General features: G+C 47.9%; 1 protein-coding gene across 1 annotated transcript in view; it reads right to left on the bottom strand.

Moving 5' to 3' along the window:
• XRN2 (5'-3' exoribonuclease 2) overlaps positions 1–13,161 on the bottom strand; it is a 37,365-nt gene extending 24,204 nt beyond the window's left edge. Inside the window, exons 1-17 of the mRNA XM_017837394.1 lie at positions 13,025–13,161; positions 8,242–8,369; positions 8,046–8,157; positions 7,426–7,537; positions 6,625–6,683; positions 6,456–6,545; positions 5,296–5,368; positions 5,143–5,193; positions 4,654–4,811; positions 4,180–4,254; positions 3,955–4,088; positions 3,808–3,865; positions 3,617–3,724; positions 2,877–2,921; positions 2,173–2,304; positions 1,052–1,173; positions 555–564 (exon numbers count right to left, since the gene is read on the bottom strand). Of these exons, the coding sequence (XP_017692883.1) occupies positions 555–564; positions 1,052–1,173; positions 2,173–2,304; positions 2,877–2,921; positions 3,617–3,724; positions 3,808–3,865; positions 3,955–4,088; positions 4,180–4,254; positions 4,654–4,811; positions 5,143–5,193; positions 5,296–5,368; positions 6,456–6,545; positions 6,625–6,683; positions 7,426–7,537; positions 8,046–8,157; positions 8,242–8,369; positions 13,025–13,099 (1,542 nt within the window). The 5' untranslated portion in view covers positions 13,100–13,161. The remainder of the gene's footprint in view (positions 1–554; positions 565–1,051; positions 1,174–2,172; positions 2,305–2,876; positions 2,922–3,616; positions 3,725–3,807; positions 3,866–3,954; positions 4,089–4,179; positions 4,255–4,653; positions 4,812–5,142; positions 5,194–5,295; positions 5,369–6,455; positions 6,546–6,624; positions 6,684–7,425; positions 7,538–8,045; positions 8,158–8,241; positions 8,370–13,024) is intronic.
• Positions 13,162–16,376: the final 3,215 nt, after the last annotated feature.

Below are 16,376 nucleotides of genomic sequence, written 5' to 3'. Positions count from 1 at the left end.
AAAGCTGCCCACGTGAAGGTAACTGATTAAACAGCTGGAGAATTCCAGCCTGGAACGGCGGAGGGGTTAAACAGCTGGAGAATTCCAGCCTGGAACGGCGGAGGGGTTAAACAGCTGGAGAATTCCAGCCTGGAACGGTGGATGGGTTAAACAGCTGGAGAATTCCAGCCTGGAACAGAGTATTCTGCTCACATAATCAGGGCTGAGCAGGGAATGTCTCGGATGGGTTAAACAGCTGGAGAATTCCAGCCTGGGATGGTGGATGGGTTAAACAGCTGGAGAATTCCAGCCTGGAACAGAGTATTCTGCTCACATAATCAGGGCTGAGCAGGGAATGTCTCGGATGGGTTAAACAGCTGGAGAATTCCAGCCTGGGATGGTGGATGGGTTAAACAGCTGGAGAATTCCAGCCTGGGACGGTGGATGGGTTAAACAGCTGGAGAATTATGGTGTGGAACAGTGGATGGGTTAAACAGCTGGAGAATTCCAGCCTGGAACAGTGGATGGGTTAAACAGCTGGAGAATTCCAGCCTGGAATGGCGCATTCCACTCACATAATCAGGGCTGAGCAGGGAATGTCTCGGATGGGTTAAACAGCTGGAGAATTCCAGTGTGGAACAGCAGAGGGGTTAAACAGCTGGAGAATTCCAGCCTGGAATGGTGGATGGGTTAAACAGCTGGAGAATTCCGGCCTGGAATGGTGGATGGGTTAAACAGCTGGAGAATTCCGGCCTGGAACGGCGCATTCCACTCACATAATCAGGGCTGAGCAGGGAATGTCTCGCCAATCTAGCCTGGGTCTCAGAGGGAGCGTGGCTGGGAGGCTGCAAACCTGCACGCATACTAATCTGGGCACTCAGAGTGAACAGCCACAGCTCACCCATCTCCCTGGAATTTGCTGGATATTCCAGCCCTCCACATTAATTACCGGTGGATAAAGAGATCATAGCCAAGCATCCGAAGGCACTGCTGCACTGAGCTAAATGGCATTAATTAGGCTGCATCTATTTCAGCAATTTGCTAACAAAGTGCTACAAAAAAATGGCTTCACCTGATATTATCCTCTGGCTCAGGTTCACTGTCACTGTCCTCAGCTTTCCGCTTAATTCCTCCTCCTCCCAGGGCCGGGCTGCCATCAGGAGTCAGGCTGGTATTTGGAGATGCTGAAGTTGTCTGGGGTCAGAGTTATTACAGATAAATAGGGGGAAGGGGGGGGAGGAGGATTTATTAGGCATTTTAAATTCAAGTTACAATTAACAGCTCTGCAATAATCACACGTGTTATTTTCAGTTCCAGAAAAACTCCAGGCAAAGGCTGCACAACCCTGAACCCGGTAAGCCAAGGAGCAAATGGAAAGAAGAACACACCTCTATTAAAAAGGCAGGCATTGATTTCACACAGGCAGAAATGCCACTGGACTGGAGAAAGAAAAGGAAGCAATAAACAAGACAGCAGAAATTGGTAAAACATGCATGCCATTCTGGATATATTCCAATTTTGGAACACCCCTGTTTGCTCTAGTCCTGCAGCTTCTGTTACAGCTTCATTTTGCAGCACCAGTGAAAAACACACACGAGAAAAAAAAAAACGGTGCTTCTAATTCAGAACTGTCAGAAATGCTGCGTTTCTTCACAGCTGGTCTTTTAAACTCCTCTCAGATTTATCCATTTTAATATTACGGAGTCAAAAAGAAACGCCTCCTGTTCCACAAAGGAACTAATGTGCTTAACTCGGGTGCAAAAGTTTCAAGATTAAAAGGGAAGAACAGCAGAAATTGTACTTTGAAAAAGCATATTGTACTTAGACTTCAGAGGCAGAACCCACACCTCTACGATGAAAAGGACCTTTAATTTTTTTCACTGTTTGGATGAAGATTTACACCCAGAAAGAAAATATCTGTCATAACTGTTATTTCAAGATAACAATCAAGACTTCTAACAGAGCACTCAACTTACTTCCAGTTTTCCCTCACTAACGCCTTTCCCAAAATTTCATCCAAAGTTTCTCCTTTCCACAAAAAACGGTTATTAAAAGCCACTTCCTTGAAAAAGAACATTTTTGGTGCCTGCTTTTCAAGAAAGCTCAGTGGGGTAGAGAAAAAAAGGTGTCCAGAGTGCCACGGGAGGTGATTATTTCCCTTCTCTGTGCCAGTACCTCTGAACATCTACTCACAGAGTTGTGCCTCTCGTGCATCCTCATCTCAAAGGCAGCTTGCCTGGGGTTACAGATTGCCTGAGGGCTGGATCGATTGCCCAGGGCTTGAGGGGAGAACTGCCCACCAAGAATGAAAGCAGGCTGATCCCTCTGAAAGATAAACACAGATGAGCCCTGTTTAATGATCTTCACCAGGCACAACACTTCCGAGTTATAATTTATTAAGCTCTTTCACAAAACTGCCAAAACCCCCCTGCATTTGGTGCCTGTGTTCTTTCCACGTGGGCCAAAAGGCAGTTTTTTGGGGGCTTGGTCTGACTTCCTGGGAGTAACACATCCCTTGTAACAACAGTGAAAAACCTCTGCCACTCTTAACAGGGACAGTCAGAAAAATCATCATTTAAAAAATGAACACAAGGTCTGGAGAGCACTCAGGGAAAACACATGCCCTGACAGTTTTGGAAGCTCCACTTCCTTGGAATGCCCCGTCCAAGAACAGAGCTATGTGGAAATGAAAGTACAAGGCCCGTTTTTAAAATATCACAATATCCTGGGAATATAAGAAAATTCGCCCCAGTAACAGAATTTTAAATTTTTTAACTTTCAAACGGCTTACACACAGGCCAGGAAACACCTGCAGTTCCAACCACCACACCTGCCAAAACCTGAAGTGTCTGGTTTAATTCTTGCTAGTTTTTGCATCGGGTAAGGAATTCGCTTACCTTCAATCTTTTCCTTTTTTCTTTCTGTCGTCTTTTAAAGTTATCCTAGATGAAGAATAAAGGGAAATAAAGTCAGTCAAACATACAGATTTCTTGGGAAATTATTTCATTACAATCCTCAACCGACCAAAACCGTGAGGTTTTTAGGGAATGTTCTGAACAAGACATGGGACAATTCTTCCCTCTGTAAATCCAACAGAAAGGGGATGGAATTTTCTACTCTACCCTGAAAATCTACGGGGGAGAAAAAAAGCAGCTGGGTATTCAAAGCCCCACAATTTTGGTAGTGGCTTAAATGATGAACTGAGTTTAGCTGTAGCCTCAGTTCAGGCTGCCAGCAGTGCCAAAGGACACAAGCTCGGTGCCCAGACTGGAGAGCTGCCAAAAAAACACAGGAGAGACACTAATCTCCTAGAAACAGGAAAAGAAGAGACTCGAGGAAAGATATTTCTTATTCTATGATTCTCAGGCCTGAGAGCTGAACATCAAATTGGCATTTCCACTTCCAGGAGAGGTGCAGGCTGGGGCAACAATATGCCAAACATTTTGCCAACACTGGCACAGTGATTTCAACTCCAAGTGCCTTCTTTCCAGTCAAAAATTACCGAGAATCATAGAATAACAAACCACAAAATTTGTCTTTTTATTTCCTTATTCTCTTAAAGGAGGCTCCTGGGCTAACAGTAACGCACATGATTAAAACCAAACTCCGAGAATGTAATAACAACAAAAAAAATTACATCGTCGTCTTTTCTCTTTTTGAAAATACTGTCCTCAACTTCTCCCACCGCCAGCATGATCATCTGGACCCGCTGCAGGTTGACAAACCCGCTCTCTGTGAGGTACCCCTGCAGGTTAGAGAACAGCAGAGTTGAAAAACAAGCCTGTTGTGCAGCAAACCCCCGGATGTTTTCGAAGGAAAAGCTCTCACCCCGGTTTTGTGCACCACGTTTTTATAGATGTTCACCAAGCGATCGATTGCTCCCTCCCTAAACACAAACCAAAGGGTTAAATAACTCCTGTTATTGAGAAACACAGGGAGTATTCCTGCAGGAAAAGAAAACGTGTCCTCATCTACCTGATCTCCAGAGATGGCAGGTGAGGCAGAAAGTCATTTCCCACGAAGAAGCACATGAAGACCCAGTCATCGACACTTCTTTCGAAATCAAACGTGAAAGGCAGGCTGGCCATAGTGAGTTCCCTCTCCAAATACTGCAACACGTGGAAAAGGACATTGGGAAAGGCTGCATGGAGTTTAAAATGTTAGTTACACAAAGCAGCTGGAGCAGCTGCTCCACCTCACCTCCCTCAGGACACACAGGCGGATGAAGATGAACTCCTGCTCCGCCACGGGAAGGGTGTCGGCAAACTGGTCGTGCTGAAACCAAAGGAGAGCCACGTCACACCCCGGCTCTCCTTAGAGCTTCTCCAGCTCCATTTCCAAGGAGTCAAGAAGGCTACAAGAACAGGCTCCCAAGCCCTCGTGCCGAGCATGCATTTTGCTGCTTTGCTGTCTGAAGTTACTGATCATTTGTTCTCAGCAGCGATAAAAAAACCCCAAACCCAAAATACCACAAGTGAGGATATCAGCTTTGGCATAATACTCTTGTACTGCACAAGTACAACTTTCACCTCTGAGAGGTCAGTCAGGTATTTTCAACAACAACTTGCATCATGCTTCAGTCAAAACCAACAACAAGAACTATTTATTTGAGGATCTCATTATACACAAGCTTATAGATTAAAAAAAAAAATCTAGAAATAGCAAAATTCTTACCTTTCCTTGTTTTTCTCTGGGCAAACCTTGGCAATCCTTAACCTCATGACCCATCTGGTTACAGAGAGCACACGGCTTGGGTTTATTTGGTTTGAACTCCTCCCTAATTATAGTGAAGTTTGGTTCGTGTGTAGCTAAGCCAAGCATAATCAGATCAGCTACCAATCAAGAAAAGAGTAAAATATGATGAGAGATAAACAGTATTAAGCTTTAAAAGAAAAAAAAAAATACAACTTCAGAAGCAAAGCAGATTCTGCTTTCAGCAAGTGTGAACACACCAATGTGCTTCACCCACAAACCACCCCCTCAGGACAACCCCAGGGAGCTGTGGGCAGGGCTGGACCCTTCCCCATCCATTACACACAGCTTTCCACAACTGACAAATCCACCGGATTATTTACACGTTCCCAAGTGAGACACAGTCCAATTCAATCCCAGAACAGCACAAGGAAGCTTAACAGGACACATTTCTAGCAAGAGAGAACTCACCATCAGCCCCACACAGACAGTGGTGAGTGTTTGGGTCATGATTTGGTTGAGCTGTACAAAAGAAAATTACATTTAGTCAAAATCACGTAAAATAAACTCTTATTAGCCATGCCTTAATTTAAAACAAAAGGTCCACATTTATTTGAATTTTACCTCTCTGTCTCCTAATGTAATCCATGATTTTATGTTCCCCTTCACCAGGAGCACTGGCATCCGACAAAATAACCTGCAACACATTCCACTTGTGTCAATAATTAATGCTGCCACAGTAAAAATCAACAACTTACGCAGTTCATACACTGAATACAGAACCTGACTTATGAACACTTGAAATTCTAATCTGCAGTTTCAACTATTTCAAAATGAAATTATTTAAGAGCCTGGAACCAATGAACCTTCATTTTCCCCCTCCAATTCCAAGATGAAGGGGATGTATTGATTCAAACCCCACTGAAGTGATCAGGCCATATTTTTGTTTCCTGATAAATTACTAGGGCAATGGAACAGGCACTAGAGGACTCACGGATTAAGCACACACGTGTCTGCTTCCCTTTGGATCTTCCCAACTCATCGATGCCCCGAAACATGATCACAGCAGACCCCTCCTCACCCCGGCGTCAATTCTTAGCACAAGCATTTATTAAGCACTAGCTTAATAAAGCATTAGCATTTATAAAAACCCAGGTCTGATGGAGGGAATCAAGCAGAGCCAACTGCCCTCTAATTAGGCCACTTGAACAGTCAACTCATGGCAAATAGCACAGGCAGCTGCATTAACTGAATCCTCTGCCCCCTCGTACAGAGCAAACACAGGACTGTCAGAAACTGGGACTGGAGTGCTTGAGGAGAGGAAGAGAGAATTTCCAAGTCCAGAAAGGCAAGCAAGCTGACATGTATTACTGTCATTGCCTGCCATCCATCATTAGAGCGACAGAGAAAATGCAGCCCACTGAGGGAGCAATTAGAAAAAAGAAACAGTGCAAAAATTACATCTACAGTGTATCTTGACGCTTCCCCCAAAAGAAGCAAAAGTATTCCTAAAGCCCTGCCTCCCATTATGTCAAATTGTGGCTTCTACTGGCAAACCTCCTCTTTGCTCTTCAGTGAAATCAAAGCAAATGGTGCTGGGGGATGGAGTTATCAGGAGGAAATGGTCTCTGAAGTCACAGCAGGACGTGCCAGTCGGCCCATTATTAATAAAAGCACAGAGCCAGGCCAAGAGATAAATCTGCTAAATTTCTGCTCTTCAATCAGATCCCAGCCCAGCCCAAACACCTCCTTCATTTCTCTCAAGTAGGAAGCTGGGAACTCACGGTGAGGTTCTTCCAGCCCGGGTCGCTGTTGAGGCGGTCGGCGATGTAATAGCGCAGGCATTTCGCCAGATTGTCCATGAACTCCGTCCCCTGGAAGGGGTGGGAAGGAAATAAATGAAACCTTCACTCAGACACTGGCAATTGCTGGGTGAAGTGCCAGGTCACTCACCGGGGTAATGCAGTTGCTGTCAAATCTCTCCTTCACTTCTTCTGGAGGGAGAAAGCCACCTGGAGCAGCAGAAACAGGGAGCAGAGTCAGATCAGCGTGGACCATTTAAAACACTTCTGCATGATAAAACCCCACATGGCTCCCCAGGTAACAATTAACTCACTGAAATCAGTTTCTTAAAAAAAAAAAAAAACCAACACCCACGAACCAAAATTAAACCAGCTCTTACCATAATATCTCCAAGTCTGAGGTGTCAGTACATCTACAAACGTGACTTCAGCAAACACTGCTACACATTCCCCTTTCACTCCAGCCATGTCACCATCACCCTCAGAAAGTTGCTCTGACTTTTGTTTCCTCACTGAATTTAGAGTTTCCACTGTCAAGTAACTACCCTTGCTCGCAGCTCATTATCCCTGTGTAGGAGTATTTCCATCTGATCCCTGCTTTTAAGCCTCAACACTCCTTGCATCGAGCCCTACAAATGTGTACTTCCTTCCATAAGGGTTTTAGTTGCTTCCTCACTACATTTATCCCTGCTCTTCTGTTCAATTTATTTTCAAAAGGAATTAAGAGCACTCAACACAAATTCATTTCAGGCAGGAGACAGAAGAAGAAAAAAAAGTGACATTTTGTTTTATCTTAGTTCTTAACTTTGGAGAACACTGATCCAGCCTTCTGCAGGCTTGTTATCCCCTCCTCCTCCCAGCAATGCATACACATCCCTTCTCTAAACCTTACTGAATCTTTCAAAACAAGGTGATTCTCATCAGAAAACCTCCAACACGGTCACTGGTTCACCTTTGGCCAGAATTTCTTGTCTTATTTTCTGCTTCTCTTCAGCAGCCTCCATGCCCTCCTTCGACGCTCTGAATCTCCTTGACCGCTGTTGGTTCATCTTGGCACGTGGGGCCTAAAAAAAAGGGAATGAGAAGGGCTTGAAGGTCCTTTCCAACCCAAACCATTCCACGACTCTAGGTACCGAGGGGAGATGAGGATCAGGTGGGGAGAAAGACAAGCTTCCAGCCTCAAAGGTCCCTGAAGGCTCTGAAATATTCCACACCACAACTCCATCACTGCCCATCTGAAGTGCAGCTGCTCAAACCAGCTGCTCTGGTCCTTTCCAGCCTGTGGTGTAAATTATTCCTAAAGCCACAGAACAGAGGAGCAGAAGTAGTCTCGGAGTGTCACTGTCTTTTACAAGTTTCCAGCAAAGCTCAGGCTGCAGCAGACTCCATCAGCCAGCTCCCACAGGATAACAAACCCCAGGGGTACTACTGATTACCCTCACCAAAATTCAATTAACAGTCTATTTTACCTACAGCTTTTCATTTCAGAACACCATTTCCCGAAGGATCTCACGAGACCTGATGGCACCTACCCTGATCTCACAGCTGGAAAGGAGATGTGTCAGTACTCACCACTCCATCTATGGCCATGTAGAGGAGCCTCCTCGGCCTCACGATGTTGAAGATCCTGTCGATGTACTCGAAAATCGCCACCATCATTTCATCTTCGTTTTTGGGTGCTGGCCTGAAACACAGGGCATGCAGTTCAATGACTGGAATGCTGCCACTGAAGAGACAAGCTAACTGTAAAGAGACAGAAGTGCCTTACTTGTCTTCTGGATGCGTGCAAGGGTGGATGATGCCGTTCATGTCCAGGTAGAGGTTATCAAACTCCACCTCGTTGGGGTTGGGCTTGCTGGTGTCGATGGGAACCTTGACTCCATTGCACTCCTTAGCCTGGGGGGGCAGTCAGGACAAAGGTTTCAGTACCAGTAACCAGCAGTTGTGAACGCACAGACTCAAAAAAGTATTTTTATTTTTTTTGTCCCCAGTGGCAGTAGAAGAAAAAGATAGCAGCAAGTGCCCACGTGATCACTTGGAGCTGCACCTTTCACTATTAAATAGCCCTTCTTTTAAGAAGCTGTTTGTGAACCAGCACAACCAGAAAATGTTACGATAAGTTATGGCAGAGTTGATAATTTCTGCTGAAAACAGAAGTTTCCACCTCTCGTATTGTTCCAGACAGCAACTCCTTTTACTGCCAGGAGCACACTGATTGCTCCACAAGAAGGAAGGAGAGATCCTTTCAGATCCCCCAGCCAAGCCTCCACATTGGGTCTTCACATCTTTCCTTTCCTCACGACCATCAGAAGCTCTGAGATGCTCAAAGCCCTGAAGTCTTCAACTCCTGCCTCCAAGCCTGCCTGTGGATAGATCTGAAGTGCTAAATAAAATCCAGAAATCCAGACATTGCCTTCGTCCCTCTAAGGCTTCACCTCTTCCTGGGTTCTCTTTCTACTGCCCCAAGAATGTGGAGCTGGGGTCGCAGTGCAGATGGGAAATGCCACGTGAACTTCTCATCACCCTAAACCCCCCTGAGCCACCTGTGTTCCTGGGCTACCCCAGCACTGGATTCTTCAACAAGGTGGATCAGCGACCACGGTCGATTTTGCTTCCTCACCATAATTTTGGGTTTGTTTGTTTTGTTTGGGGTTTTGTTGTTGTTGGGTTTGTGGTTTGTTTGTTCTTTTTTTTTTTTGGGTTAGTTTGGTCAAAAGGCAATTAGCACTGATTCTCCTGTCCCTCTCCCTTCTCACTCCCTCTTCCCTTTCAAGGCAACACCTCCAGCCACACACATAAGGCACCGGATTAAACCCCAATAGCACGGAAGAGACACGACCTGAGCAAGGAAAAGCCCCACGATTTCCAGAGAAATTGTGACTGGAACATCCCACAAAGGTGGAATGATGCTTGCTCTTGAACAGCCTGGCATAAAGCAAAGTTAAAACAGGAATGGCATGTTCTGAGGCGTGAACTGACTGAACTTATCCTTGTCTTAAAAGGTCAAAATGAAATCCTCTAAAGCAACATAAGTCTTCATTTGGTATTTGCATTTCTCACAGCCACAGGTGTGTGGAATTCTTTCAGGGCAAGCTGTGAAGTCATTTTTAAATAACTGAACACTAACCCCCCCCTATTTTAAAGGGGGAAATTTCTGCTAATTCACACCTTTTTAACACTTGGGTTCTACTTGATCGCCCCCCACCCTCTTGCTGGAGCTGAACGGGACTCAGGGGACATCAAAGCCTTACAACCACGTGATATGGAAAACAAACTCACCCTGCCACAGACCTGACTTCCAGTCTCCAAGGCAAAGTACGGTAAGTGTGATCTCGTTCAGAGCCTTCAGCAGCCACCTTCCATCTGCACAGCCCCACAAACCCAACAGGGTTTTCATGTAACAGCCTTCTAGAAGGTTTAAGTATCTGGCAGCGATATCTCTTGTGATATAACTAAACTGTTCACTTCTAATCTACAGCCTCTTTTGAAACCATTGAAAACAGATCTTCAAACATGATACTTTAGTTGCAGCTTTATTAATTCGTATCAATTTGATTAAGAATATTCTCTCCTGGATTTTTTTATTATCTTCAAGATCTCCCTCTCATTCTTCCTGCTCAGCTTAAGAAGAAGATTATTTCCTTTTCTTAAATCTGATTAATCTAGCAAGGTAAGAGAACAAGGATCAACTTTTTAATATTTCAAAGAGACAAGCTACCGGGAGATACAAAATTTCTGATTAGAGAGATTTATGGCAATCCTAAAACACACACGGAGCTGATTACATCGTGAGAGAAGCTTAAATTCATCTACAGTAAGACAAACTACAGCTTCTCCCTGCTGTCCTGCTCTGCTCTCAGATTTATGGCCAGATTTGAATATAAAAAAACGTTAATGAACACGATTTATCCGGGCTGTAATTGCAACGTGCTCTTGAGCAGGAACAAGGCACCGAGAGGGAGGGACCAGCAGCTGCCACCGCAGTTACTGCAACTGGAACTCAGCCCCACAGAAGTTGTTGTGCCTTTCCGTTCATCTTAACAGAAAGAACTTGGGCTGTTATGAGCTCAGATATTAAAGATCAGCAAAAAGGACCTAGTCAGTAAAACCAGATCTGCACAAACCTTTGTTTTACCTGAATAGGAGAGCAGCTTTGATTGCACAGAGATTCATCCAAATGTTTACCAGTGTGATGAAAAAGGTGAGTCCCCTGCCCACCCAACTGTTACAGGTGTATTTGTGTTTACATTGGGGCTGCTTTTAAATGACAGATCTCAAAGAGTTATCCAGAAACAGCAGGATCTCCAGCAGGCACGAACATGGCACGTGACCATGACAGCCCCTGAACCGAGGGATCCCCAACCCTCAGGACAGACCCCCTCAGGGATAACAACCCCCAGGAGTTTGGTACAGCAGCAGAACCACCAGTGCTGCCATGGCAGCTCAGATCAGAGCCAGAACTCACAGGAGCTCAGAATTGAGGGAAACTTTTAAGCCCCAACCCCACCTTTTTTTCTAGAATAGTTCCCCAGAAAAACACTTAGATCTTAATTATCCACCTGTTAAAAATTCACAGGTAAAATAAACTTCACACCTCACACCCAGAGAGGCTGAAACAACAACTGCAATAAAACCACCAGAGTCACTCACAGCTTTAACCAAATATCTGACTCTGCTTCACTGCTTGAATCTGAAAAGCAAAAACACTCTGAAAAGCACAGAACTGAACACTAAAAGCGACCTGGAAACCTGCTGCAGGCAGGGCACACGTGCAGCCTCAACACGGAATTCCTCTCTTCCCTTCTCTCCTCCACCTTGCTCCCACACCATCCCCTTCCCAGGCGCTTCCCCAGGGTGAGGCACACCTCTCCCGAGGAAGGAGGAGGCAGAGGAGGCACAGGCTCAGCAGCAGGGACCTGAACTTCCCAAGGCAGTGTTTGGAAGGGCAGAACTCAGCCAAGCACAACACAGCCACAGAGAATACAAAGTATCTGGAAAAGCATATGGGAAAAGCAGTTTGGAAAGCGAGAACTCCAGCGTTTGTCTGCTCAGAAACACTCTGAGTTAGCTCTGGGGTAACAGGGCACTGAAAAGCCACCACAGGGCAGCTACTCAAAGGCTGCAGAGGAAGGGAGACCCCTCCATCCTCCCTGTCCCCTCCCACCGCCTCCCTTGGCACAGCACAACGTTCCCGTGGCTGCAGGGATGTGCCCTAAGCAACCAGCCTAATAAAAACATGCAAACAGACATAATTCCAGCTGCCTTACTGCCCTGAAGGGCACCTGCAGGACCCAGCAGCAAGGCTGGGGCTGAGCCTTCACCAAAACCACCTCCTGCTGCCACGGAAAGCCAGATTTTACAGCGTGCCTTTGGAAAAATCAGCTCTGTGTTCGGGCAGGAGGGGTTTCTCCTGCACAGAGAAAACACCAGCAATGAGACAAAAACTCCTGAGGCTGCTCGAAGTTACAGAGCACAAGCCCAGACTTGTTCTGAGTCCTGGATGCAGCGTGATGTCCTGGGTTCGTGGGGGTATTCCAAAAATAAAGCACCAGGATAAAGCAGGAAGCTGCAGAACAACTAAGATGTGAAATAAAATAATGAGTAAGACCTGGAAATGACCCAGCTGTGAGTTATTCGGGAGGCTGAGAGCCCCAGGAGGCAGACTACCATGTGTACAGTGGGGATCTCTGATCTCCCACGAACCCCCTGCAGCTCCAAGGGACAGCCCAGTTTCTTCTCCAGTGTCCCACTCCTGCCCTCCCTCGTGTTCTGGCATCCCCTCTCCCGATCCCACACCCCCAGCAGGACCCTGGCACTTACGTTCCTGCAAACAGGGAGGTCTCGGGGAAACCGAGACGCTCCCAGACCCTCAAACTGTTTTTAACCATTTCCGTTGCATTTCCTCCCTCTTCCCAAGACAAGCAGCTGCACTTGCGTTTCCAGCAAGTCCCGGAGCTCGCTGCAGCTCCTAATTCCCCAGAAAAAAAAAAAAAGCTGTGGAAAGCAGGAACTAGGAACAACACACAAGAAAAGCACCGCCACTGTTCCCTGCTCAATCCAAAACACTGCCACAGATCCCGCTTTTCCTGCCCGGGGCTGCAGAGGCAGAGCCCACCGCGCCGGGAAGGGCTGGGATCCCGGGGAACGGGCTGGAGACCGGGGAATCGTGGGAGAAAGCCGGTTCCCTGCTCCAGGTGCCCGTCCATCCCCGCTGTCCCACGGTGCCCGTTCCCGCCGCTCCATGTGCCCGGTGCTCCACGTGGAGTTAAACTGACGGTGCCTCCCCCTGCGCCGGGGCCGCTTCCACCGGCACCGAAAGCCCCCCCAAACAAACCCCCACCCCAAACCACCCCACGCCACAAACTCCCCGAACCAAACCGGAACCGCCGAACAGCCCCCCAAACAAGCAAACAAATAAAACCGAACGAACATAAACAAGCGGCGCCGGGGAAAGGGCGGGGGGGGGGGAGCTCAGCGCTGCGGCCCAGCCGGCCCCGCGGAGCGCCAGCGGGCCCGCGGCGCGGCGGGCGGCGGTGCGGGGGGCGGCTCACCTTCTCCTCGACGCAGTTGACGATGATGGAGGGGTACTTGCGGCTGAGCCAGCGGAAGAAGGCCGGGACCCCCATGGCGAGGCCGGGAGCAGGACCGGGGCCGGGAGCGGGACCGGCGGCTCCGCCGGCACTTCCGGGGTCGGGGGCGCGCGGGGCACGGCGGGAAGGGGGCGGGGCCGCGCCGCCGCCATCTTGGGTGCGGGCTGAGGGCACCGCCATGGCGGCGGGGGGGAACCGCTGCCCCACAGCCCTAAACAGGCAGTTTATCAGCAAAAACACCCTCCGTTAGCTCCTTGCTAATAAAAGCCGAGCGCGGGCTGCCGCCGTGGGGTGGTTCGGGCGGCAGCACACGGCAGGGCTGCCCAACGAGCCAGTAATGACGCATGGCAGAGACATCGGTGATTTATTTAAGCACTGCCCAACCCTGAGTGCTCGGTGTATTCCACAGATGTGTCGTTATTTATACCAGAAAGCCAGTCAATAACTTCCCAATCACAGCCCCTCTACTAGGATTGATCAGTAATTTTCATGCAAGTTACGCAAGTTACATCAACTTCCCTGCGTCCTTTTCACCTGTGCAGGGTCTTCTTCGACCTGCAGGCATCATTTTTAGTATTACAGTGAACACAGTTCAGCTGTAGGATACGCAGACCTTGAGTATTTCGCCAAGTTAATAATGCATACATAGACAGACATTAACATCTTGATTTACTGTGTCCCTAAAACTCGTTAGTTCCTGGATGCCCTTGGCTGAGGGATGCAGCTGCTGCCTGTCCCACTGACCAGGTCTCCTTTCTTGCTGATCAGGCTTGAAAGTATGTAAAGATCAAACAACAAAGAACATCCTAAAATAATCTTGACATATTCCACATTTTGCAACACCAAAAGCAATTCAGGGCACGGCCGCTCTGTCCCTCTGAAGGGGACGTTTCCAGACGCAGCCGGTGTGAAATGGCTCCATGTGATCCACGACGGCGGCACGAGGCAAAGAGCCCCCATCCCCTCGCTCTGCCCGTGGCATAAGCAAATACTATTAATTTGTGGCTGTTTGACGGCACCGGAATGGAATTAAACACTCGGGTATTAAACGGGATTAACACGAGGCAGGATTCTGCGCTCCACCGTGTCCTGCTGCCGCATGGCAGCTCCGTCAGGAGGGCAGGGACAGGGGCGAGGACAGGGAAAAGCAGCCCGGGAATCATTAACAAAAATAACAAAATCTCAGCAGTGCTTGTTGAGTCAATGCCGCCAATTTGGGGAGCGGAGGGGAACCTTGGTACTGGGCTAATTCTCTGTAGAACAAATTAACCCAATATTGTGTCTCTCATTATTCTTATCCTCACTTGGCTGTTGTTAAGCCGTTTTCTGTTGTCGTTCCTCTCAATAAAATCTGTGACTTGAATAAATTTCCCCGGCAACTTTGTAGTGGCACCACACCTGTGGTATCAGCTAAAGATTGTCCTTTATCTGTTCCTTACAAAACAGTTCCCTGATTGAAGCTTCCTATTGTAGTGCTTCCCCTCCTGGAATTTCGTGCGGAGTACGGCAGCTTAGCATTAACACTTGGTTTGTATTGATGGGCAATCAGTTGTTTTTCTGATAATGCCAAAGAAAAACAGAAGGCTGGCGGGACGCAAATGAAACGCGATCGTCTTATCTTATAATTACTTGGGTAAACAAGTGCTGGAATAATTAATACTGCAACAAACAATTCCTTGAAAAGTTGGTCTAAGCACCAGCAGCCATGCCGGGGCATGAGCCCGGGTCCCACCTCCGAACTGCGTGTCCGTGAGAAGCGCACGGAGCGCCGTGTCACCGCGAACAGGAGCAGGGAAGGCTTCCCATTAGGGTATTTTCCAGGGATGAGTGGCGTGCCGATGGAAATCTGCCCGGGCTGTATTGATTCCAGTCCCCCTGTCCGTCACCGTCACCTGCCATCATCCCCGGCTGCGGCGTGACAGGCGTGAAGGAGCGGAGCAAAGTTGACTGGCAGGATGTTTTGCATGTAATGAGCCTGTGCACAATAAGAGCATCACAAATGCTGCTGCTGCGGAGGAACTCGGCTATCGCTCCGACACCGAGAGGCAGAGATTGCCCGCGCTCGGCTCCCGCAGCCATCCGTCACCTGTCACGGGCCACACGTCGGGGGCTGAGCCGGACTGAGGGATGGAAACCCCACAGGCTGGTGTCATGCCAGCAGATATACAGTGGGCTGACATCAGCAGCCGGGAATCGCTCAGGAAGAGCTTAAAGCTGCACAGACACCACGGATCCGAGGCAATGTCACATGGCAGCACGGGCTGCTGGAGGGACTTTTCCAGCTGAACCTTGGGCTGACAGTGCCTGAGCCATCCCGTACCACAGCCTGCCTGTGCTGGGATACTGGGGAGCTTGCATCTGCAGATGGGTAGGACCATCCAGAGTGACTTACCAGGAATTAGGGATGATAAGGAAAAGGCAGTGAGGGGTGATGACACCGCAGCCCTCGCGCGCTGGGTTCAGACATGATTCAGCTCTCCCAGGCGACACTGCAGCTCACAAGGAAAAACCTCATCCAGACTCACCTGGCTCCATCCTTGGTGCAGCTGATTTCCCAAATCCCAGAACATTCCAGGCTGCACCTTCACCAATGCTGGACTGTAACCCACAGCAGCCAGCTGCACCAAGGGTTTCTGCTCATCTCCAAGCCTTCTGTGAGCCATTATTTCAAACTGCTGAGCTCTCAGCCCAAGTGTTTTTATCAAATTCAATGTTGTTACCATTTTTAAGTTGTTTTTGAGGGACAGGGTGTGGAGATTGGTGGCTGTGGCAGATGTGGGGCTGCGGCGCAGCACAGTTTAATTGGGGTGCTGGTTTCTGCTTTTGAACTTGTCATCATGATGAACAGCTTTTTTTTTAATATGTCTCCCTTCGAAAGAAAATCTCATGTTTAATGAACTTAATTTTAGATAAAAGGAATGAAAAGAAGGAAATTAAAAATGCATGAAGCTCCTAGAGTCATCCAATTACTGTGATGTCCACACAGCAGCACCAGCACAGATTTCACAAAGCAGGGAAAAGCAGGAAAGCACTGGGGCTCTACACATGTAAATGCTGCTCTCTTCCAAAATGTGCTGAATTACAAATGGACATTTTATGCATTTCTTCTTCTTGATCTGTTGCAGAAGAAGATAAAGATCAAACAAGCCAGCCCGCCCCAGCAGTGCCTGTCTGCGTACCCACAATGCTCGTCTGCTGCTTTCCTAGCTCTGGAGTCCAAACAGTGGAATGCAGACAAGCCTCAGGAGGGGGCTCTCAGGGGGCAGGGTTACTGTCAGAGCAGGTCAGAGAGAGCACACCTACGTACAGCGTG

The sequence above is a fragment of the Lepidothrix coronata genome, unplaced genomic scaffold (assembly GCF_001604755.1).
Source record: "Lepidothrix coronata isolate B3197 unplaced genomic scaffold, Lepidothrix_coronata-1.0 Scaffold304, whole genome shotgun sequence".
Classification (NCBI taxonomy): domain Eukaryota; kingdom Metazoa; phylum Chordata; class Aves; order Passeriformes; family Pipridae; genus Lepidothrix; species Lepidothrix coronata.
This window is presented reverse-complemented; position numbering and strand designations above follow the sequence as displayed.